This window comes from Canis lupus, chromosome 3 (assembly GCF_003254725.2).
Source record: "Canis lupus dingo isolate Sandy chromosome 3, ASM325472v2, whole genome shotgun sequence".
Lineage (NCBI taxonomy): Eukaryota > Metazoa > Chordata > Mammalia > Carnivora > Canidae > Canis > Canis lupus.
This window is the reverse complement of record NC_064245.1, coordinates 47,480,116-47,504,254: the sequence shown is the minus strand read 5'-3', so window position 1 is coordinate 47,504,254 and position 24,139 is coordinate 47,480,116. Positions and strand designations below refer to the sequence as shown.

General features: G+C 45.3%; 1 protein-coding gene across 1 annotated transcript in view; it reads right to left on the bottom strand.

The window, feature by feature from the left end:
• The window catches only part of FAM174B (family with sequence similarity 174 member B), a 43,009-nt gene that overhangs the window by 9,139 nt on the left and 9,731 nt on the right, over nt 1-24,139 (bottom strand). Inside the window, exon 2 of the mRNA XM_025437342.3 lies at nt 7,096-7,227. Coding sequence (XP_025293127.3) covers nt 7,096-7,227 — 132 coding nt within the window. The remainder of the gene's footprint in view (nt 1-7,095; nt 7,228-24,139) is intronic.

Below are 24,139 nucleotides of genomic sequence, written 5' to 3'. Positions count from 1 at the left end.
GGAAAAAGACAAACCAATCTTGGTCACTCAGAGAACCAACAGCATCCTAAACAAAATATCAGCCAACTGGAGATAGCAGCGTGCGTGACTGGGCACCACAACCACAATCAAGCTCATCTTATCACATGGATGCAAAGCCAGTTTAGTATCAGAAAAGCCAACAAAGATAATTTCACCACCTTAACAGACTGAAGGTAACGATATGACCCTCCCAATAGAACTAGAAACGGCATTTAAATAAAATTTGACATTAGCTAACCAGGAACAGAGAGGAGCTTCCCAGAAAAGAAACTCTACCTACCACCCTACTGTGACCACCACTCTTAGTGGTCAGTATGGAAAGCATGCGCTTTAAGGTAAAGAATAAGATGGAATAGGGCGCCTGAGTGGCAGTCGGGTAAGGGTCTGACTTTTGGTTTCTGCTCAGGTCGTGATCTCGGTGTCAGGAGATCAAGCCCCTTGTTGGGCTCTGCCTGAGATTCTCTCCCTCTGCCCCTCCCCACTCCTCTCTCTCTCTCAAGTAAATAAATAAATCTTTAAAAAGAAGATCCAGAATGTCTATTATCATCACTTCTATCTAAGTGACTTAGAGGCCAAAAGTGAGTACAAAAAGGCTTAAAAAAGAGATGAAATGTTGAAGGATTTGTGGGGGGGCTCTCATGAGTCCAGGTTGATATATCTACATAGAAAACCCCCAAATCCCCATTTATACTACTACAATTAATGAGAGTTTGGTGAGGTTTCTGGATTTTTTAAGAAATCAGTATTTCAAAAAATCAACCATAATTCCAGACACCATGAACAAAAAGTGAGAAAATTATATTTTTTAAGCAATATAGGAGACACAGTCACAAATCATGTGACAGTGGATTGCAGAAGAACCTGTCTTTGAAGCTGTCCCCAAAGTAGCAGGAGAGAGAAGCCAGCAGCCCCGGAAACAGAAACCCAAGCATGGACAACAAGCCTGCTAGACACAGGCTCAATAGGGCTAATGATCTGGGACAGAAGGCTAACACAAGTGGATTGGCTGGGACCTGAGTCCAATGGGACCTTAGGTCCTTCCTGATGTCTTTCCTCTACCCCCTAAAATGGATTAGAATGGTGGTGGAGGAGAGACATCAAGGTGCCTTAGGTACTTAAGGTAATTCCTGCATTAAAAATTACTGGGACATGTCTTTAGCCCATTTCATGATTGGATTGTTTGTTTCTTTGCTGGTGAGTTTATTAAGTTCTTTATAGATCTTGGAAACTAGCCGTTTATCTGATAGGTCATTTGCAAATATCTTCTCCCATTCTGTAGGTTGTCTTTTAGTTTTGTTGACTGTATCTTTGCTGTGAAGAAGTCTTTTTATCTTGATTAAGCCCTAATAGTTCATTTTTGCTTTTGTTTCTCTTGCCTTTATAGATGTATCTTGCAAGAAGTTGCATGGCCAAGTTCCAAAAGGGTGTTTGCCTATGTTCTTCTCTAGGATTTTGATGGATTCTTGTCTCACATTAGATCTTTCATCCATTTTGGGTCTATCTTTGTGTGTGGTGTAAGAGAGTGGTACAGTTTCATTCTTCTGCACTTGGCTGTCCAATTTCCCAGCATCATTTATTGAAGAGACTGTCCTTTTTCCAGTGGCTAGTGTTTCCTGCTTTTTCGAATATTAGTTGACCATAGAGTTGAGGGCCCATTTCTGGGTCCTCTACTCTGTTCCATTGATCTATGTGTGTTTTTGTGTCAGTACCACATTGTCTTGATGATCACAGCTTTGTAGTACAAGCTGAAATCCAGCATTGCGATGCCCCCGGCTCTGGTTTTCTTTTTTTATGTTCCCCTGGCTATTTGGAGTCTTTTCTGATTCCACACAAATCTTAAGATGATTTGTTCCAACTCTCTGAAGAAAGTCCATGGTATTTTGATAGGGATTGCATTGAACATGCAAATTGCCCTGGGTAGCATAGACATTTTCACAATATTAATTCTTCCAATCCATGAGCATGGAATATTTTTCCATCTCTTTGTGTCTTCCTCAATTTCTTTCAGAAGTGTTCTGTAGTTTTTAGGGTATAGATCCTTTACCTCTTTGGTTAGGTTTATTTCTAGGTGTCTTATGCTTTTGGGTGCAAATGTAAATGGGATTGACTCCTTAATTTCTTTTTCTTCAGTCTCATTGTTAGTGTATAGAAATGCCACTGATTTCTGGGCATTGATTTTGTATCCTGCTACACTGCCGAATTGCTTATGAGTTCTAGCAATTTTGGGTGGAGTCTTTTGGGTTTTCTATGTACAGTAGTATCATGTCATCTGCAAAGAGGGAGAGTTTGACTTCTTTGCCAATTTGAATGCCTTTGATTTCTTTTTGTTGTCTGATTGCTGAGGCTAGGACTTCTAGTACTATGTTGAATAGCAGTGGTGAGAGTGGACATCACTGTCGTGTTCCTGATCTTAGGGGGAAAGGCTCTCAGTGTTTCCCTATTGAGAATGATATTTGCTGTGGGCTTTTCATAGATGCCTTTTATGATGCTGAGGAATGTTCCCTGTATCCCTACACTCTGAAGAGTTTTGATCAGGAATGGATGCTGTATTTTGTTAAATGCTTTCTCTGCATCTATTGAGAGGATCATATGGTTCTTGTTTTTTTTCTTGGTGATGTGATCTATCACGTTGATTGTTTTACAAGTGTTGAACCAACCTTGCATCCCAGGGATAAATCCCACTCGGTCATGGTGAATAATCTCCTTAATGTACTATTGGAGCCTATTGGCTAGTATCTTGTTGAGAATTTTTGCATCTGTGTTCATCAGAGATATTGGTCTATAATTCTCCTTTTTGGTGGGGTCTTTGTCTGGTTTGGGAATTAGGGTGATGTTGGACTCATAAAATGAGTTTGGAAGTATTCTTTCCCTTTCTATCCTTCAGAACAGCTCCACCAAAGAAGACATACACATGGCCAACAAGCACATGAGAAAATGCTCCGCATCGCTGGCCTTCAGGGAAATACAAATCAAAGCCACATGAGATACCACCTCACACCAGCGAGAATGGGGAAAATTAACAAGACAAGAAAAAACAAATGTTGGAGAGGATGTGAAGAAAGGGGAACCCTCTTGCACTGCTGGTAGGAATGTGAACTGGTGCAGCCACACTGGAAAACTGTGTGGAGGTTCCTCAAAGAGTTAAAAATAGAGCTATCCTATGACCCAGAAATTACACTACTGGGGATTTACCCCAAAAATACAGATGCAGTGAAAAGCCGAGACACCTGCAGCCCAAACTGGAAGGAGCCTTGGTGTCCATTGTAAGATGAATGGATAAAGAAGATGTAGTCTATATATACAATGGAATATTACTCAGCCATTAGAAACGATGAATACCCACCATTTGCTTTGACATGGATGGAAGTGGAGGGTATTATGCTGAGGGAAGTAAGTCAATCAGAGAAGGACAATCATTATATGATTTCACTCATGGGGAATATGAAAAATAGTGAAAGGGATTATAGGAGAAAGGAGAGAAAATGAGTGGGAAAAATCAGAGAGGGTGACAAAACATGAGAGACTCCTAACTCTGGGAAACGAACAAGGGGTAGTAGAAGGGGAGGTGGGCAGGGGGATGGGGTGACTGGGTGACGGGCACTGAGGGGGGCACTTGATGGGATGAGCACTGGGTGTTATATTATATGTTGGCAAATCAAACTCCAATAAAAAATATACAAAAAAAATTACTGGGATGGGGTGCCTGGGTGGCTCAGTGGTTGAGCATCTGCCTTTTTGGTTCAGGTTGTGATCCTAGGGTCCTGGGATTGAGTCCTGCATCTGGCTCCTTGCAGGCAGCCTGCTTCTCCCTCTGCCTATGTCTCTGCCTCTCTCTCTGTGTCTCTCATAAATAAATAAATAGAATCTAAAAAAAATTAGCATGTATTGAGGGGCTCCATGCTATTGTCATGTCAGATAGAGGTGGAGTGCTCATTATTAAAGTGGCCAATGACAATGCTCCAGAGCATGCCCTGAGACATAGTTTCCTACCTGCTCTTGCCTTACATCAGACCAGGGAGCAAACTCAGACTTTCAAAAAACAAAAGTATTAATATGTTACCTTAACATCTACCAGGTGGTTCAATTTAATCATTTGCTTTTAGAAATAAAATCATTATGTTGAAGAGATATCTGCCTCCCTGCATTACTGCATCAGTATTTACAATAGTCAAGACATGGAAACAGCCAGTGTCCGTCGACACATGTACAGATAAAGAAAATGCAGTATAGGAGCACCTGAGTGACTCAGATGGTTAAGCCTCTGCCTTCAGCTCAGGCCATGGTCTCAGGGTCCTGAGATTTAGCCCCGCATGGGGCTCCCTGCTCAGCGGGGAGTCTGCTTCTCCATCTCCCTCCGCCCCTGCCCCTGCTCGTGAGCTCTGAAAAGAATAAATAAAATCTTAAAAAAATAATAAGGGAAATGTGGTATATATACACAACAGAATATTATTCAGCATAAAAAAAGAAGGAAATCAGGCCATCTGCAACAACATGGATGGACCTTGAAGCCATTATGATAAGTGAAATAAGCAAGACAGTGAAAAATTAATACTATGATCTGACTCATGTGTGGAATCTAAAACCAGAAAACAAACAACAACAACAAAAAAAAAACCACCTCATAGAGAAAGAGATCTGATATGTAAGTGACCAGAAGCAGAGTGCTGGGGGTGGGGGATTTGGGTGAAGATGGTCAAAAGGTACAAACTTCCAATTAGGATATAAACAAGTCCTGGAGATATAATGCAGAGCATGCTGGCTGTGGCTAGAGCTACTTTACAGTATATGTGAAAACTGCTAGCAAGGTGCCAGTGTCAATACAGCACAAAGTGTCAGCCTGGGAAAGGCACTGGCTCCATTGTCTGAAGAACCAAGATGAGCTGGGAAATGTTCATAATCCGGTGGTGGTTTCAATATGCACTTTCTTTTCATGATCCCAGCCTCAGTATCAACCCAGCAGTCTCCAGACCACAATAACCCCTGTATCCAAGTACTCAAGAAAGGGCCCCTTTTTCCACCTTGCACTAAAGTAGGAGTCTAAAGATAGAGTATCGGCACAGATTGATTGTTATATTTCTTTGTTAGGGTCTTTTTCCTGTTTGGTGAGATGGAAGGCTTCCACCTTTGGTTCAATCACTAAGCATGGATGAGATTCTATTCAGTATCTCAGAATCAAAACAGTACATTGATCCACTTAAGCCCTCAAGTGCTCTCTATTGTATGATGCTCCTGGCCTGTGGGATGCAGCAGGACCCTCTTCATCGTGGCTAATAATGAGGACATAGTTTGCTTCCCATTAGGTTTCATTTCTGTGCAATGAATGTGAGACAGATAAAATGGCTAAGCAATAAAACCAGGACAATCACTGACTTTCTGATGTGTCTATTATGTTCCAGTATGAATGAATACCACCAATTGTTTTGATTCTACTCAAAGAGTGCTACTATTTACCTAACACGCAAACTACAGCTAACGGTTTGCTCTGCTGCTCACAAAAAAGCAATCCGTGTTTTAATGTTTGCGCGTTCTTAATAAAATTTAGGTGTGATTCATTGACAAACTCTGTTTCTAATATTGGTATGTATATAAACATGATAATGCAGCCTTTTTTTCAGACGTGAGGATAAAGAAAATAGTATTTTTAAGTCAAAAATACACACAACACATATATATACTTACACCTGCTTCTCCCTCTCCTGCTCCCCCTGCTTGTGCTCTTTCTCTCTCGCTCACTCTCTCTCAAATAAGTAAATAAATAAATAATCTTTGATAAATACCTAAACAAATGACAGTCATTCCATATTCATGGATTGGAAGATTCTCATAAAGGGACCGATTCCCTCTTAAACTGATGCATGGAGTCAAAATCCCAAACATCGTTTTGTTGAATCTGACAATTGATTTATACAGGAAAGCCAAGAACAGCAGAGGCTGTGCTGATGGAGAACAAGTCAGGAGAGGTGTGGAGGACCTGCCTTCTCATGTATAGCAAAGCTGTGTGTGCTGGTTAACCTTTCATGTCACCTTGACCGAGCGAACGGGTGCCCAGATATTTGGCCAAACACTATTCTGAGTGTGTCTGTGAGGGTGTTTCTGAGGAGATTAACAATTTTAGCAGTAGCTTGAGTGAGGTAGATTGCCCTCTCTAGTGTGGGTGGGCCTCATCCAATCAATAGGAGGCCTGAGTAGCACAAAAGGTAAGTAAGACGAATTCATTTTCCTTGCTGACCATTTTCAAGCTGGGACGCTTGTCTTCTCCTTCACGTGGACCTGGTTCTCAGACCTTCAGGCTTGGACCTTTATAATACATCTTTCTATTGGTTCTGTTTCTCTGGAGAACTCTGGCGTAGAAAGTTCAGGATGGGGTCCAGCCCAGATTTGTGTCTCCCCTTTGTTGGTAATAACTGGAACATTGGGCAAACAGCTTCCTCTTCTCTGAGGCTTTGAGCCCTCATCTCTAAACTACACTCACCCCCAGCCTTACAATGAGAATCTCATATATCAAGAGGACACTCCTAAAGGATCCCAAAACCTAACTACAACCCTGAAGTCACAGTCATTCTGACTTTCCTATGGGCTACCTTTTTAGGTCACACCCCTGCCTTTGGAGCTCATTGGTAAATGCCATCCACCGTTTTAGGTCCACCCCATCCCATGCTCTCAGCCATGAGTTTTAGAGCAGCTGAAAGAAAAGTGTCCATTTGTGTGCACCGTGTGTAACACATACAGCTGCTGGGACCTGATCCCCCCAGGCAGCATGTGACAAGCTCTCTGTCTGACACTCAGCCCTCCTTGTCTTCATGCAAAGTGGATTTCTCCAGCGTTCATATCTGGGGAAAGTGGGAATAACCACATCTCTGCAAGCATTTCTCTGCTGGCTTTCTGGGTGCTGTATGTTCTAAGAGGGGATCAAAGGTGTCCCCTCCATACACAGAATGTCCCAAGGTTAAACAAGTAACCAAAGCACAAGGACACACAGACACCACACCTGGCCTCATGTTGTTTTCCAAGATGAGCCATCCACCACCCCAACGCCTGAGAGCCCAGGAAGAAGCTTCTGTCCCCACCCGATACCTGTATTTGATGTCAAATACTGTGGAATCCTCATCCTCATCATCCTCCTCATTCAATGGGGCCATTTCCACTCGTTCAGCTGGAGTAGTGATGATGTCATACTTACGGGTCTTCTTCAACCTCTTTCCCGACCTGGAAGAAGAGAAACACATTCCTGAGAACTATGATCCCCCAGGGTAAGTCACGTAGCCACCTCCAACCCGCTCCCAGAAGCCCTGGCAAACCTCCCAGCTACCGCCCTTTTGGCCATGGGACTTCTCCAGACTCCTGACCCCCTAGTCCTCATGGTCCTCACCTGCAAAGTAGAGATGATTATGCCTGCCTTGAGTACTGCAAAGTCCCATCATCAAGATAAATAATATCCCCAACGCAGTATTTTTAAGAGGGCAAAATTAATGCAAAGAAAATCTGAGATGAGCAAAAGATCAAATTGTTCAATGAAGGCAGGATCCAGCACTGCATTTGCAGGGGTATAACACACCTGTCCCCTGGCCCCCTTGCTCCCTCACCCTCATCTTGGCCCTGCTGTGTCAGTGTGTCACCACTGCATGCACAGATGACACAGGTGACCCAGGCAGCATTGAGAGCAGTGCCCGCAGGTAACCGGGTGGGATCTGGGTCAGGGCTTGGGCATCCTCTACCTGTGTGATCACAGACAAGTCAGTTCATCACCCAAAGCCTTAGTGTCCCCCTAAATAAAAAAGGATAAGGATAGTATTTATCCCTCACAGGCAAGAGAAGATTAAATGAGATCATGTATGGAAGGAGCCTATACACAGGAAGCTCTTGGCAAAAATTACCGTTAGTAATAATAATAAATAAACAGAAGTGCTATAGCCTCTCTCGTATGACAAGGACTTGTAAAAACAAGTCAATACTGTTTCTATCATGAGGATTTACGAGGATAGTGAGTTACAACACTACGCTTTTACCTCTGGGATGGTAAAGGGCCACTGTGGGCCACAGGGAAAGTGCTAAGACAAGCCTTTCAGCCTCTGGCATTAGTTGCTCTGCACAAAGGATACAATATTTATCAGGGCATGGCTGAAAGCGTATGACGCCACTGGGAATAATACTATTATCCTGACTACCGATGCTCTTTGCATTTATTTCTTCACTATCTCAAATGTTTTCCCAAATGCCTTGTATTCAATGATGTCCCTCCTCCTTTTTGAGTACATTTGATACTATGAGAAACCAGCCAAGCCCCTTGCCCCACCAAAAAAAGTCGTAAATGGGGCACTGAAGAATCATATGCTCCTGCTGACAGAATAGCTCCTGTAAGCTATTCCCAGGTGGCCGCCACATCCAGGACACACACGAGATCTCCTTGTCCCCAGCATACAGAAATCCTTCGCTGAGTTTATAAAATGATGAAATGAGAAGCTCGCTTTCAGGTTTCTCAAAATTTCTTCGTGACAACAGATTGTTCTTGTCTTACCTAATACGCTTTACCAAAAACATGAAAGTGTCATTTATGTAGAAAAATATGTTTATCTGTATGTGCATCTGTATCTTTGGCAAAAAGCACCTGCTCCTCATGGTCCTCTGGGCAGAGACTTTGAGAGACAGGAAGAAACCAGCTATAAAGCCTGATGATCCCCACACCTGATCATAAAGCTATCCGTCCTACCCTGAGGCACGTGCACTCGTGTGCACGCACAGCACGTACACACAGGCATGGGTGTGTGTGAGTGCCTGGATTTCAAATAAGAGATAAAGCACAGTGTCAATGTCAAGCTTGGAGTCAGAAGGTAAGAGGGGCAGAGCCTATCGCCTCCCCAGTGGCCCTGCGACAGTGGCATTTTAGAAGCAGGTTCTGTGCAGGAGTATAAATGCTAACCTTGTAGACACCACTAGTCCTACATGCTCACCATCAACAGAATCTTTTTCTCTGTCCACCTTTCCACAAAAGAGCAAAATAAGCCTTTGCATGCTGCCCTGGCTGACTCATAATCCCTGACCAATCCCATCTCCAATACTGAATGGGAGAAATGAGAAACTGCTCCATATACCACAAGTCCCCCAAGACAAAGCACAAGGAACCACCTATGTCCCCAAGCCCTCAAGACTAGAGTCAACACCCCCTCCCATGGATGCAGACCCGCATACCACACCTTTGTCAAGAAAACAGCCCACATGTCCACCCAGATGATTCACAACTGTTCAGAGCTGTTGGCAAAACGTAGCTTTGTAAAGGAGCAGGGCTTGCCCTTCTGCTGACCCCACCTGTGCCTGGGTCACCCAGTTCCAAACACACATCTGAACATTAAAAAAGGAGATGTCCCATAAACCTGAGGACTTGCAAAAGCCCCCTGTGGATGCCAAAAGGGACAGACACACTGATGGTTTCAGATAAAGGAATCACAGTGCTGTTTGTAACTCTTTTCCAGGGATTGTGAAGCCTAGAAAATGCAAAATCTGATTTGAAAACCTCATTGCACACTTGGAACTTCAAACCTAGTTTAGTCATTGGCCCTGGGGCAGGACTGACAGCTGACCCTAGAAGAAGGTCCAGGAGCTCTGACTTTAACTCTGCTTCATGGGAGTGGGTCCCTATCACCTATAAAGTCACCTCCCTTCTTTCTGATTGTTTATAGTCTTGTCATGAGAAAATTAACCTATTTAGGGGGGGCGGGACCAGATGCGGAGGAGTAGGGTCCCCAAGTCACCTGTCCCCACCAACTTACCCAGATAACTTTCAAATCATCCTGAAAACCTACGAATGTAACCTGAGATTTAGAGAGGACAGCTGGAACGCTACAGAGGGAAGAGTTTGCGCTTCTAACAAGGTAGGAAGATGGAAAAAGAAAGAGAAAGAATCCAGTGGGGGAGGGGCCCCGCGAGGAGCCGGGCCAAGGGGGCGGCGAGAGCCTCGGGGCAGGAGACCCCAGCCCCGGGGAAGCAGGAACTTTAAAAACCCGCACCGGGTTCTTCCCGGAGGGAGAGGCCCTTAGCAGGGAACCCGGGCAGGACCCAGGAGGGGCAGCGGAGCCCCCAGGTTCCCGGGTCACTAGCAGAGGAGGTGCGCCCGGGGAGAGCGCGGCTGAGGGCTGGAGCGCGCCCGGCGGGGCCTCGGGAGAAGCGGGTCGGGCAGGCGGCGGCTCCGCGGAGGGGGCTGCGCACCCCGGGGGGGTTCCAGGCGCAGGCCCCGGAGCCCAGGGCGCGGGGGACACAGCCCAGGATCCGGCCTCCCCCGGGACAGGCGGAGGCCGCGAGGGCCCAGGACAGCAAGGACGCTCCTGCCACCAGGCGCCCCCGAGCTGTGCAGATCGGTGCCGCCCACCCCAGCGCCCCCCACACCCGGAGCATCCAGGCTCCCGCGGACTGGGAGCTGCGGGAGTTACTGGGGAGCTGACTCCAGGGCTGGAGAGCTGGCCGCTGCCAGGGGAGTTGTCCCTCCTGGTGTCACCCTGAGCCTGGGACGGAGCAGGGCCGCAGGGAACAGGGTAAACAGCTCCCACCTAGTGGTGCACCAGGCAGGGGCGAGGCAGCTCCCCAGGTGCACACACCTGAGAATCAGCACAGCAGGCCCCTCCCCCAGAAGACCAGGTGGAAGGACAGGGGAAAAGCAAGTTCTTGGCGGAGCAGCCCTGGAAAGCTCCAGGGGAAGTCAAGGGATTTACAGTATATAGAACCAGAGGATACCCCGCCTTGTTTTGTTTTGTTTTTTGTTTTTGTTTTCTTCCTTTTTCCAATACAATTCATTTTTAGCCACTGTGCACTAAGCAAAATGACTAGGAAGAAGAACTCACCACAAAAGAATCACAAACAGTACTCTCTGCCACAGAGTTACAGAATTTGGATTACAATTCCATGTCAGAAAGCCAATTCAGACGCACAATTATAAAGCTCCTGGTGGCTCTGGAAAAAAGCATAAAGGATTCAAGAGACTTCATGACTGAAGAATTTAGATCTAATCAGGCCAAAATTAAAAATCAATTAAATGAGATGCAATCCAAACTGGAGGTCCTAACAGCGAGAGTTAATGAGGTAGAAGAGTGAGTGACATAGAAGACAAGTTGATGGCAAGGAAGGAAGCTGAGAAAAAAAAGAGAAAAACAATTAAAAGACCATGAAGAAAAGTTAAGGGAAATAAATGAGACTCAGAAGGAAAAATCTACGTTTAATTGGGGTTCCAGAGGGCACTGAGAGGGACAGAGGAAAACATATTTGAACAAATCATAGCTGAAAACTTGCCTAATTTGGGGAGGGAAACAGGCATTCAGATCCAGGAGATAGAGAAATCCCCCCCTAAAATCAATAAAAACCGTTCAACACCTCAACATTTAATAGTGAAACTTGCAAATTCCAAAGATAAAGAGAAAAATCCTTAAAGCAGCAAGAGACAAAAGATCCCTAACTTATATGGGGAGAAATATTAGATTAACAGCAGACCTCTCCACAGAGACCTGGCAGGCCAGAAAGGGCTGGCAGGATATATTCAGGGTCCTAAATGAGAAGAACATGCAGCCAAGAATACTGTATCCAGCAAGGCTCTCATTCAGAGGAGAGATAAAGAGCTTCCAAGACAGGCAGGAACTGAAAGAATATGTGACCACCAAGCCGGGTCTGCAAGAAATATTAAGGAGGACTCTGTAAAAGAAAGAGGAAGTCCAAAGAAATAATGCACAAAGACAGGGACTGAACAGGGATTATGATGACACTAAATTCATATCTTTCGATAGTAACTCTGAACGTGAATGGGCTTAATGATCCCATCAAAAGATGCAGGGTTTCAGACTGGATAAAAACACAAGACCCATCTATTTGCTGTCTACAAGAGACTCATTTTAGACCTAAGGACACCTACAGCCTGAAAATGACAGGTTGGAGAACCATTTACCATCCAAATGATCCTCAAAAGAAAGCAGGGGTAGCAATCCTCATATCAGATAAATTAAAGTTTATCCCAAAGACTGTAATAAGAGATGAAGAGGGACACTAAATCATACTTAAAGTGTCTATCCAACAAGAGAACAATCATGAATACTTATGCCCCTAATGTGGGAGCTGCCAAGTATATTGATCAATTAATAGCCAAAGTTAAGACATACTTATAATAATACACTAATACTGGGAGACTTCAACATGACGCTTTCTGCAAATGACAGATCTTCTAAGCACAACATCTCCAAAGAAACAAGAGCTTTAAATGATACACTGGACCAGATGGATTTCACAGATATTTACAGAACTTTACATCCAAATGCAACTGAATACACATTCTTCTCAAGCACACATGGAACTTTCTCAGAATAGACCACATACTGGGTCACAAATCAGGTCTTAACTGATACCAAAAGATTGGGATTGTTCCCTGCATATTTTAAGACCATAATGCTTTGAAACTTGAGCTCAATCACAAGAAGAAATTTGGAAGAAATTCAAACACATGGAGGTTAAAGACCATCCTGCTAAAAGATGAAAGGGTCAACAAGGAAATCAGAAAAGAATTAAAAAGACTCATGGAAACTAATGAGAATGAAGATACAACCATTCAAAATCTTTGGGATACAGCAAAAGCAGTCCTGAGAGGGAAATACATCGCAATGCAAGCATCCCTCAAAAAAATTGGAAAAAACTCAAATACAAAAGCTAACCTTGCACCTAAAGGAACTGGAGAAAAAACAGCAAATAAGCCTACACTCAGCAGCAGAAGAAGAGAGATAATAAAGATTCAAGCAGAAATCAATGAAATAGAGACCAGAAGAACTGTGGAAGAGACCAACAAAACCAGGAGACCAACAAAACCAGGAAAGAATTAATAAGATAGATAAACCATTAGCCAGCCTTATTAAAGAGAGAAAGACTCTAATTAATAAAATCATGAATGAGAAAGGAGAGATCACCACCAACACCAAGGAAATACAAACGATTTTAAAAACATTATGAGCAGATATATGCCAATAAATTAGGCAATCTAGAAGAAATGGGCGCATTTCTGGAAAACAGCAAACTAACAAAACTGGAACAGGAAGAAATAGAAAACCTGAACAGGCCCATAACCAGGGAGGAAATTGAAGCAGTCATCAAAAACCTCCCAAGACACAAAAGTCCAGGGCCAGATGGCTTCCCAGGGGAATTCTATCAAACGTTTAAAGAAGAAACCATACCTATTCTACGAAAGCTGTTCCGAAAGATAGAAAGAGATGGAGTACTTCCAAACTCATTCTATGAGGACAGCATCACCTTAATTCCCAAACCAGACAAAGACCCTACCAAAAAGGAGAATTATAGACCAATATCCCTGATGAACACAGATGCAAAAATTCTCAACAAGATACTAACTAACCAATAGGATCCAACAGTACATTAAGATTATTCACCAACCATTATCCCCGGGATGCAAGGTTGGTTCAACACTCATAAAGCAATCAAAGTGATAGATCATATCAACAGGAGAAAAAACAAGAACCATATGATCCTCTCAATAGATGCAGGGAAAGCATTTGACAAAATACAGCATCCATTCCTGATCAAAACTCTTCAGAGTATAGGGATACAGGGAACATTTCTCAGCATCTTAAAAACCATCTACCAAAAGTGCACAGCAAATATCATTCTCAATGGGGAAACACTGAGAGCCTTTCCCCTAAGATCAGGAACACGACAGGGATGTCCACTCTCACCACTGCTATTCAACATAGTACTAGAAGTCCTAGCCTCAGCAATCAGACAACAAAAAGAAATCAAAGGCATTCAAATTGGCAAAGAAGAAGTCAAACTCTCCCTCTTCCCAGATGACATGATACTGTACATAGAAAACCCAAAAGAGGGCAGCCCCGGTGGCGCAGCGGTTTAGTGCCGCCTGCAGCCCAGGGTGTGATCCTGGAGACCCTGGATTGAGTCCCACGTCAGGCTCTCTGTATGATGCCTGCTTCTTCCTCTGCCTGTGTCTCTGCCTCTCTCTCTCTCTCTCTGTCTCTGTCTCTATGAATAAATAAATAAAATCTTTAAAAAAAAAAAAGAAAACCCAAAAGACTCCACCCCAAGATTGCTAGAACTCATACAGCAATTCAGCAGTGTGGCAGGATACAAAATCAATGCCCAGAAATCAGTGGCATTTCTATACACTAACAATGAAACTGAAGAAAGAGGAATTAAGGAGTCAATCCCATTTACAATTGTACCCAAAAGCTTAAGATACCTAGAAATAAACCTAACCAAAGAGGTAAAGGATCTATACCCTAAAAAACTATAGAACACTTTTGAAAGAAATTGAGGAAGACATAAAGAGATGGAAAAATATTCCATGCTCATGGATTGGAAGAATTAATATTGTGAAAATGTCTATGCTACCCAGGGCAGTTTGCACATTCAATGCAATTCCTATCAAAATACCATGGACTTTCTTCAGAAAGTTTAAACAAATTATCTTAAGATTTGTGTGGGATCAGAAAAGACCTCAAAGAGCCAGGGGAACATTGAAAAAGAAAACCATAGCTGGGGGCATCACAATGCCAGATTTCCCACTGTACTACAAAGCTGTGATCATCAAGACAGTGTGGTACTGGCACAAAAACATAGATCAATGGAACAGAATAAAGAATCCAGAAATGGGCCCTCAACTCTATGGTCAACTAATATTCGAAAAAGCAGGAAACACTAGCCACTGGAAAAAGGACAGTCTCTTCAATAAATGGTGCTGGGAAAATTGTACAGCCACGTGCAGAAGAATGAAACTAGACCATTCTCTTGCACCATACACAAAGATAAACCCAAAATGGATGAAAGATCTAATGCAAGACAAGAATTCATCAAAATCCTAGAGAAGAACACAGGCAACACCCTTTTTGAACTTGGCCATGCAACTTCTTGCAAGATACATCTATGAAGGCAAGAAAAACAAAAGCAAAAATGAACTATTGGGGCTTAATCAAGATAAAAAGCTTCTGCACAGCAAAAATAAAGTCAACAAAACTAAAAGACTACAGAATGGGAGAAGATATTTGCAAATGACCTATCAGATAAAGGGCTAGTATCCAAGATCTATAAAGAACTTATCAAACTCACCAGCAAAGAAACAATCCAATCATGAAATGGGCAAAAGACATGAGCAGAAATTTCACCAAAAAAGAGATAGACATGGCTAACATGCACATGAGAAAATGCTCCACATCACTTACCATCAGGGAAATACAAATCAAAACCACAATGAGATACCACCTCACACCAGTGAGAATGGGGAAAATTAACAAGACAGGAAACAACAAATGTTGGAGAGGATATGGAGAAAGGGGAACCCTCTTGCACAGTTGGTGGGAATTTGGTGGGAATGTGAGCTGCTACAGCCACTCTGGAGAACTGTGTGGAGGTACCTCAAAGAGTTAAAAACAGAGCTACCCTACGACCCAACAATTGCACTACTGGGGACTTACCCCAAAGATACAGATGCAGTGAAACGGCAGGAAACCTGCACCCCGATGTTTATAGTAGCAACGTTCACAATACCAAACTGTGGAAGGAGCCTTGGTGTCCATCAAAAGATGAATGGATAAAGATGATGTGGTCTATGTATACAATGGAATATTCCTCAGCCAACAGAAATGACAAATACCCACCATTTGCTTCAACGTGGATGGAACTGGAGGGTATTATGCTGAGTGAAGTAATTGAATCGGTGAAGGACAAACATTATATGGTCTCATTCATTTGGGAAATATAAAAATAATGAAAGGGAATAAAGGGGAAAGGAGAAAAATTAGTGGGAAATATCAGAAAGGGAGACAGAACATGAGAGACTCCTAACTCTGGGAAACGAACTAGGGGTGGTGGAAAGGGAGGTGGGTGGGGGGTTGGGGTGACTGGGTGACGGGCACTGAGGGAGGCACTTGATGGGATGAGCACTGGGTGTTATGCTGTATGTTGGCAAATAGACTCCAATAAAAAAATATATACAAAAAAAAAAAATCAACCTATTTAGTTTAAAATAAGACCCCTGAACAGTGAAGCTGGGAGAAGGGAGAAGGGAGAAGCTGGAAAACACCACCAGTCTCTAGAATGCCACAGTCTACTTGCTTTCACACCAACTATTCCAACCACAAGACCTCAGAAAAGAATTTTAAACCCCAAGATTACATAGAAGATATTGTGGTTAATTGTATTTGTCAACTTGACTGGCCACGGGCTGTCCAGACATTTCATTAAACATTATTTCTGGGTGTGTCTGTGATGGTAACTCTGGATGAGATTAACATTTGAATTGGCAGACTAAGTAAAAGTAGACTGCCCTCCTTAGTGTGGTGGGCCTCATCCAATCAGTTGAAGGCCTGATCGGACTATAAAGCTGCTCCTCAAAAAAAAAAAAAAAAAAAAAAAAAAAAAAAAGCTGCTCCTCACACAAGTAAGAGTTCCTCCTGCCTGACTGCCTTGGGGCTGGGACTCTGTTTTTTGTTTGTTTCTTCCCTAGCCTCAGACTTAAACTGAAACATTAGCTTTCTTGGGTCTCAAGCCTGCCAGCCTTACGATGGGAACTTATGTCATTGTAGACTCTTGGGTGCCTAGAATGCAGATCTATTCACCCTACAGATCTTGGAACTTGTCAGCCTCCACAAACTCATGAGCCAGTTACTTAAAAGATATGTATTAATCTATTGATCATATTAATATGAATGATTAATTTATATTGATATAATTCATTTGTTACATATTGATATATACCCATTTATCTCTCGATAGATAGATAGATAGATAGATAGATATACAGATAGATAGATGGATCTATGGATATATACATCTTCTTGGTCCTTTTCACTAGAGAACCCTGACAAGTGCAAAAGGCCATTAGCAAGAGCCCTCACATGTGCTTTATTTTTTTTTAAGATTTTATTTATTTATTCATGATAGTCACACAAAGAGAGAGAGAGGCAGAGACACAGGCAGAGGGAGAAGCAGGCTCCCTGCAGGGAGCCTGACGTGGGATTCGATCCCGGGTCTCCAGGATCACGCCCTGGGCCAAAGGCAGGCGCCAAACCACTGCGCCACCCAGGGATCCCCTCACATGTGCTTTAAATGCCAGTTTTGACCTCATGAGCTGAAGAAATTACATTTCAAACAATCAACTCTCTGAGACCCAAAAACCCTTCACAAACAAGTAGCAATGTCACTGTCCACTGCTGGACGTGTGATCAGGGAAACTGGGACCTGTGTAAAGTTGCAGAGCCTCAGACTCACTGGCAGAGGCCTCCGTGGACAAGTACCATCATGGGCGGGCAGGTGGGTGGGCAGTCACTGTCCGACATATGTACACCCTGCATCGGAGGCAGCAGGATGGGAGGCTCCCCACATATTTCTCACCATAGAAGGCGACCCCTCCTTCCATAGCTGTACAAAAGTAGGAAGTGAGGAAATGTCTGAACCATCAAGGAGCCTTTCCCACAGACTGTGTCCTGGGGCTGCAGAACAGGGCCATCCAGAGAGAGAGAGAATGTGGGAAAACAGAAAATGGACAGCTCTCCAGTCTAAATAACCTCACCAAGTCCTGCTCTGTCCTCTCCGAGTGTGGACACCCTACCTCATCTTTTCAAATTAATGCTAGTTCATGATAGTTGGGCTCTTACTTGGTGCTAGCTAAGTCATTCACATATACAATCACGTGTAAAACTTAAAAATCACTCTAGAAGGTGCTGCTGTATGCTTCACAACTGAGGAAAAGGAGGCTCAGGGTGGTAGATATCACCATGGCCCTGGCCAAAGGCCACCCCAGAACAGAGCTCCTTGAGGGTCACCTTGAACCACCCATGCCTGCCAAGAGGCAAGGTGCCAGGTGACTCTTTCTACTTCTCCATCCAACTGCAGCCCCACTCTGCACCCCCACCAGACTCCACACCCACTCAACCTTAACACCAAGAAACTCTCTCTCCCATCGGACTTTCTGGAACTTGCCACTTAACACAGCTCCCACATTTCTACTTGGAATTGATCAGTGCACACTTCTAATAAACTCTTTCTGAATCATGGATCCCTGAGGACAGGAGTTCCTTTGAGGCAGGCTACCTCTGCCTTCCTTTTGGCATCTGTGTCTTCAGTGGCTTGGGTGAATCCCCTTCCCACAAGGGCCCCGTGGTGGAGGAGGCCTGGCCACTGACCACACGCCCAGCTCCAGGAGTAGACACGGGACCAAAGCCGGAGCCAATAAGTGTGTCACAATCCCCAGGCCAGGGCAAGAGAGTGGGGAGTGGGGGCCAATCCGAGCCAATGGGCCTTTGCCAGCAAGGCTAGGACAGGGCAGTAAGTGTTCTGTCCACTGGCCTTGAGACCCCAGTGAAGTAAGCCATCCTGCCACTTTCTAGAAATGGAAAAGAAAGCCAACATAGCAGAAGGCAGATAGGGAGAGAAAGAGACCAAGTTCCAAATCTACTAGAAAGCCAGACCTCCTTGACAGCTCCCAAAGCCAATCTGGGCCAGGGTTTTTATGACACACAATGTAGAGAATCCAGAATGCCACAGGGTCTGGAAGGAAAGCAGGCAGCAGGCACAGCATGCTGGGAAACCAGTGCTGTCACACTGCACACCATCTTGGGATTTTCTGACATTCTAATAGTAAAACTTCCACATGTAAATATCATTTTCTCACTTCATCAAACCCTTTCAAATTTTGGGACTCATCCCTGCACTAGACACAAAGAACCACACAAAGTGCTTCAGTGACAATATCACAAAATTTTTTGCCTTTAGGGCCACCAGGCAACAGGTTTTCCAAGAAGACAAACATCCCGGTGACTCCTTCCCACAGGGCAGTTTATGAGGCCGGAGGAGAAGGCAAAGGCTACATGGCCACAAAGACTCTGAGGTCCCCTACATCTCTTCAGGGGACAGCGGGTCAGCCTGTGGACACGGCCCTCCTCTCAGTCACCAGCCCAAGGAAGAAGGCTCTAGACACCTGGTTCTAGGGCCCAGGTGTAGAGTCAGACCTGAGTTGGTAACCCAACCATCATGGTGGGGGGGACACAAGGCAGGACAGCAGCTTGCCCAAACTGTCGGCCATATAGCTTCTGGTTAAGGAAGGAGATCTGGAGAATCAAAGAAGGGAAAAGATACAGTTGGCCTGTGCTCCCCAGCACGGCCCCTTGACACTATTTCTCCCTCCTGGAACAAGGTCCCTTTAAACTGAGTGGCCTCAACGAAGAGATGGCAAATGGTGGCTTTAAGTCAATGCTCACATTGTGCTTCACAGAATAGGCAAGACCAGAGAAGTTCTAGGAGACAAAGGACCCTTCCACACAAGCCAAAACACACATTTTTAACAAGACAGAGGAGAAGTTCAAGATTCTTGTCCTCGGAAATGTAATCCGAAAGCCAGAGGATTTGTTTACTCAAAGGCCCTTTCAGCATCTGGTCAGAAGTGGGTTTCCCAGAGAGACTGAGCCTGCCCCGCCTGTGCAAACACGAAGGCCCGGAGCAGAGCATCGGAGCCCAGCAGGCCAGCAAGGAGTGGGGCCTTCTGTCCCAGCCCTGCCCCATAAGAGGAACCCAACCACACAGACCTTTAAAGGGTTAGCTTGTAATGAGATGTTGGCTTGGGGGCACAGAGGGAAGATCCACAGACTACACGTCCCGAGGTGGGGTTTGGACCTCAGCTCTGCACTTCCTTTGTTAAGTGCCTCTGGGCGACTCACTCACCCGAATCCTACCTTCATATCAATTTCTACCACTTGCCAGGTTCAGTTGGGGCTCCAGAGATGAATCCTCGTGGTACCTCCCTACCCCAACCACCAATCACCCCCTGGAGCCACAGCTTTCCTGTTTCCCTGACAAGACATCCCCAGGACACCCGACACGAGTCTGGTTTACCCCTTCTTCAGACTCCTGGGATCTCCATTCATGGGCCTTGCCCCCACTGTGGGGCACCATCTACATGCAACTCTGAAACCCATGTGGCCCTCTTGCCTCATCACTGCACCGAGGTGACAATAATGGCAGCCACCACGATGGGGCACACTCAGTGCCAGGCATCACAGGCATGGTCTTAACGGAGCCTCCAGCCAGCAAGGCCTCGTGGAGTCAAGGACACAAAAGCCAGAAAGCGCTGAGTGACCCGGCCCACAAGGGGGACTCAAATCTAGGTCTACCACATGCCAGAACCTCCAACTCAGGAGAACAGGAAATGCAGCCGAGACACCTGGTGTCGCCACGTCATTCTCAGGCAGCTGATCGTCCAACAGTGAGTGCCCGCCACCTCCTGCCACCGCCAGAGGCCACCAGCAGGATGACTGTGTCAACAAATAGAGGACACGCCGTACTTTTGACAAGAAAGTTTCAACCTCCGTACTGATGTCAGGGCTCCTGAAGTAATCTACAGGTTTAATTAAATCCAATAAAATACTGACAGATTTTTGCTGGGGAATCTAGGCAAGTTGATGCCAAAGCTCAGAGAAGGAAAAATTTTTAAAACGTAGTGAGAACAGCCAAGAAAATTCTGAAAAAGAGGAGTATGAAAGGAAACCAATCCCAATTGCATGTTTACCCAAGCCTGGGGGTTGGGAGGTAAATGGGCGTTCTGCTCATGGCCTTAGAGCTTTTTTCTGAGGTGATGAAAACCCTCTAAAATCTACTGAGGTGATGGTGACTGTGCATACACTAAAAACCATGACTCGGACCCTCTAAATGGGTAAACTGTATGATATGGGAATTATATCTCATAATGCTATTATTAAAAATAGGGAAAGGGGACGCCTGGTGGCTCAGTGGTTGAGTGTCTGCCTTGGGCTCAGGGCATGATCCCAGATCCTTGGATCAAATCCCACATCAGGCTCTCTGTGGGGAGCCTGCTTCTCCCTCTGCCTGTGTCTCTGACTCTCTCTCTCTCTTTCTCTGTGTGTGTGTGTGTGTCTCATGAAAAAATAAACAATAAATCTTTTAAAAAAATAAGTGAATAAATAATTAAATAAATAAAAATAGGGAAAGGTACATATATATTTATATGAATATGTACACACGTTACATTCATTTCTACACTTTAAACCTCTGGAAAGATTCACAGGAAACTGATAGCATCCAGGGAAGGAGGCATGGTGGCTGAGGGAATAAGAGGTGAGAAGATTATTCAAATTATATTCTCTGGCTTCTCAGGAATTTTGAACCATGTGAATATACGACCTATTTTTAAAATGAACAAACAGGGAAGTAAAAATTTGAAGTCACTAATGGTATAACTTTTTTTTTTTTAGATTTTATTTATTTATTTGACAGAGAAAGAGAAAGCAGGAGCAGGGGAGCAGCAGGCAGAGGGATGGGGAGAAGGAGATTCCCCACTGAGCAGCAAGCCCAATGCAGGGAGCCCAATGCACGACCCTGGGATCATGACCCTAACTGAAGGCAGATACTTATCCGACTGAGCCCCGCAGGTGCCCCGAAGATAATGTTTTTCAATGCAGCAGCCATGAGTCAGGCCTGCTCTTCCCTGGAGCTGGCCCAGGCCCCTCTACTCAGCCCAGAGACTGCAGGTCACCTCTGCACATCCCATGACTTTAGGAGTCAAACCCAACAGCCACACCTTCCCTCCAACCTGGCTGATTTTGTTTTTAAGCCAATTTGTTTTAAGTGGTCCTTTGGCTCAAGGACCAGTCTGTGGCCAAAACCACACTACTTGTCACAGAGGACATATGTCCCCTTTGACATTTAGAAAAATTAATAAAGAAAATGAGAACAAAATGAGGGGGAGGCCAGATCAAGCAGCTGCTGGTAGTTGGCTGAGCGGCCACGCAGCCTTCATGCCTGGTGGGGCTTCTGCTCTGGGGTCAGAGGCTTTTCCCATTTTTCACTCTGATCTCTACTCCGCACCTGCGGCCCCAGAGCCTAAGACATAACTGAGCCTTCCCTAGAAAACTAAGGAAACTTGAAGAAAGAAAGAACCCAATTCTAAAACCACCTTGCAGCTTCCCTGCAGGGAAGCAAGTGCCAGGAGAGGCAGGGATGACAACGGGGTCCCTGGAGAATGGGCAATCAGTAGGGGTGACTCCAAGCTCCAGCGGTGAGGCCACCACTGCCTCCCACCATGGCAGGTAGTCAGGATACAATTCCCAAGTCCAACCTTCCTTCCCACCCTGCCTTGGGGGGCCTCTGTGCTCCACCCCACACCTTCTTTTTAAAGTAGTTTAAGCGAGGGCAGCCCTGGTGGCTCAGTGGTTGTTGCGCCGCCTTCAGCCCAGGGCGTGATCCTGGAGACCTGGGATTGAGTCCTACATTGGGCTCCCTGCATGGAGCCTGCTTCTCCCTCTGCCTGTGTCTCTGCCTCTCTCTGTGTGTGTGTCTCTCATGAATAAATAAATAAAATCTTTAAAAAATAAAAAATAAAGTAGTTTAAGCCAGCCACTGAATGCGGTGAACCCAGTGCAATATGAACCTTGTCTCGCCCTGCTCCAGATGGGCATCTGCCGTTCAGTTACAGGAGACACAGCTTTTCCTCCAGTTGCAGCATGAGCTTCAGGGTCACCAGGGACCCTGCCCTAGGACGGTTCTGGTCAAACCATCCAGAACACAGTGAGAACCATCCAGACATGGTCAGAAGCACCTCCACACCTTACCCCTGTGCCAGCACTGCACCCTCCCCACCATGCCAGGGCTCCTCCATTCCAGCACCCAGATCCCAGGCAAGCACAATGCCTCAAAGCACCATGTCAAAAAAAAAAAAAAAAAAAACAACCTCAAGTGCCCCAGAGCCCCACAGGACACAGGAAACCCAGGAAGCAGGTCTGGTGTGACACAAACATTTGAACAAACAGGACAACCAATCCTCTGTCTCAGAGCCAAAGACACAAGGAACGGTGCTCAAGAGCCCGGCCGAGACGGATGCCCCCCGTTACTGTCACATGGAACACAGGCCCTGTGTTTCCAGATATTCTGATCTGTCCAGAGAAGCAGACCTAGATTTTTATGCAAAGACTTCTGAACCATCTCAGTTGTTAAAAACACTGTGCACATTAAAACAAAACAAAAAGAACTCATCTGGGGACCATGAGTTTGCAACCCCTGACTCTCCTGGCCATAGTCACAGACGCCAAGCATGGGTGATACTGAACAACTCAACTAAAGATCATGAGCCCAGCAAGATGGAATGATACACCTGTTCACCAGAGGTCTTCCTCGTACTTGCTCACCAGCAGTTCATTTGATTAAGGGGACCAGTCATTTATACAACCTATCTGCTTCCCTCCCCTTTGGGCACCACCCCCTTGGGGTTAACAGAAAGGTGCCATTTCTGACTGAGCCTGACACTGGCATCCAGCACACAATGCACATTGTGCCCTGGGCGCGCTTACAGTTCCTATAAGCACAGATCATACAACATGGACCACGCAACCCCAAAGAGCTCAATCACAAGCCTTAGGGCTTTTCTCCAGTAACAACGCTACAGCTTCTGGCCTCCATCTGCTCTCCACACTTGTTCCTCTTTCCCTCTGTCAATACCTGAGGGACACATCAACTTTCATTCTTTCAAGACAAAATAAGCACTCCCCGGATTTAAACCTGTTTGAAGAGTCACATGCAACATGAGTACAACAAATACACCAAGACCTGTTTCTCCGGCTCCCAGGTGTGTTTGCAAAGGGCTGGGTCCTCCTAGTTTTTGTATGAGGTGCCAGGTGAGGGAAGCAAGGCATGCAACACGTGCCCTCTAGAAGCGGCTCCCTTGGTTCAAGGGCAGTGGCAAGATGGCCAAGAGGGACACTTTTGGACCCTGCAGACCCAACCACAGCTTGGAAACTCTGAGGTCACTATGCTTTAGGACATATGTCATGAGCAACCTTTTCTGCATCCACTTGTCCCTGTCACATGGTAGAGGAGACGTGGGAATGTCACTACTCACCGCCACCACCCCCACTTCAGGGACAGTCACTTCTCACAGAAGCTCCCAACCTCCTCACCCCAGGCCCAGATGTCCGGATGTGTGGCTGGCACTTCTGTGAGCAGTTCCACAGCACACCATCCTCTGCTTCCCCTTCTGCCCTATCTGACCACTCCCTTCACCTTAGCCCTCCTCCAGGACCTCCAGGGAACTCCCTGACACTCCCCTCTCCCTCTTTCTGTTCATCCACTCAGG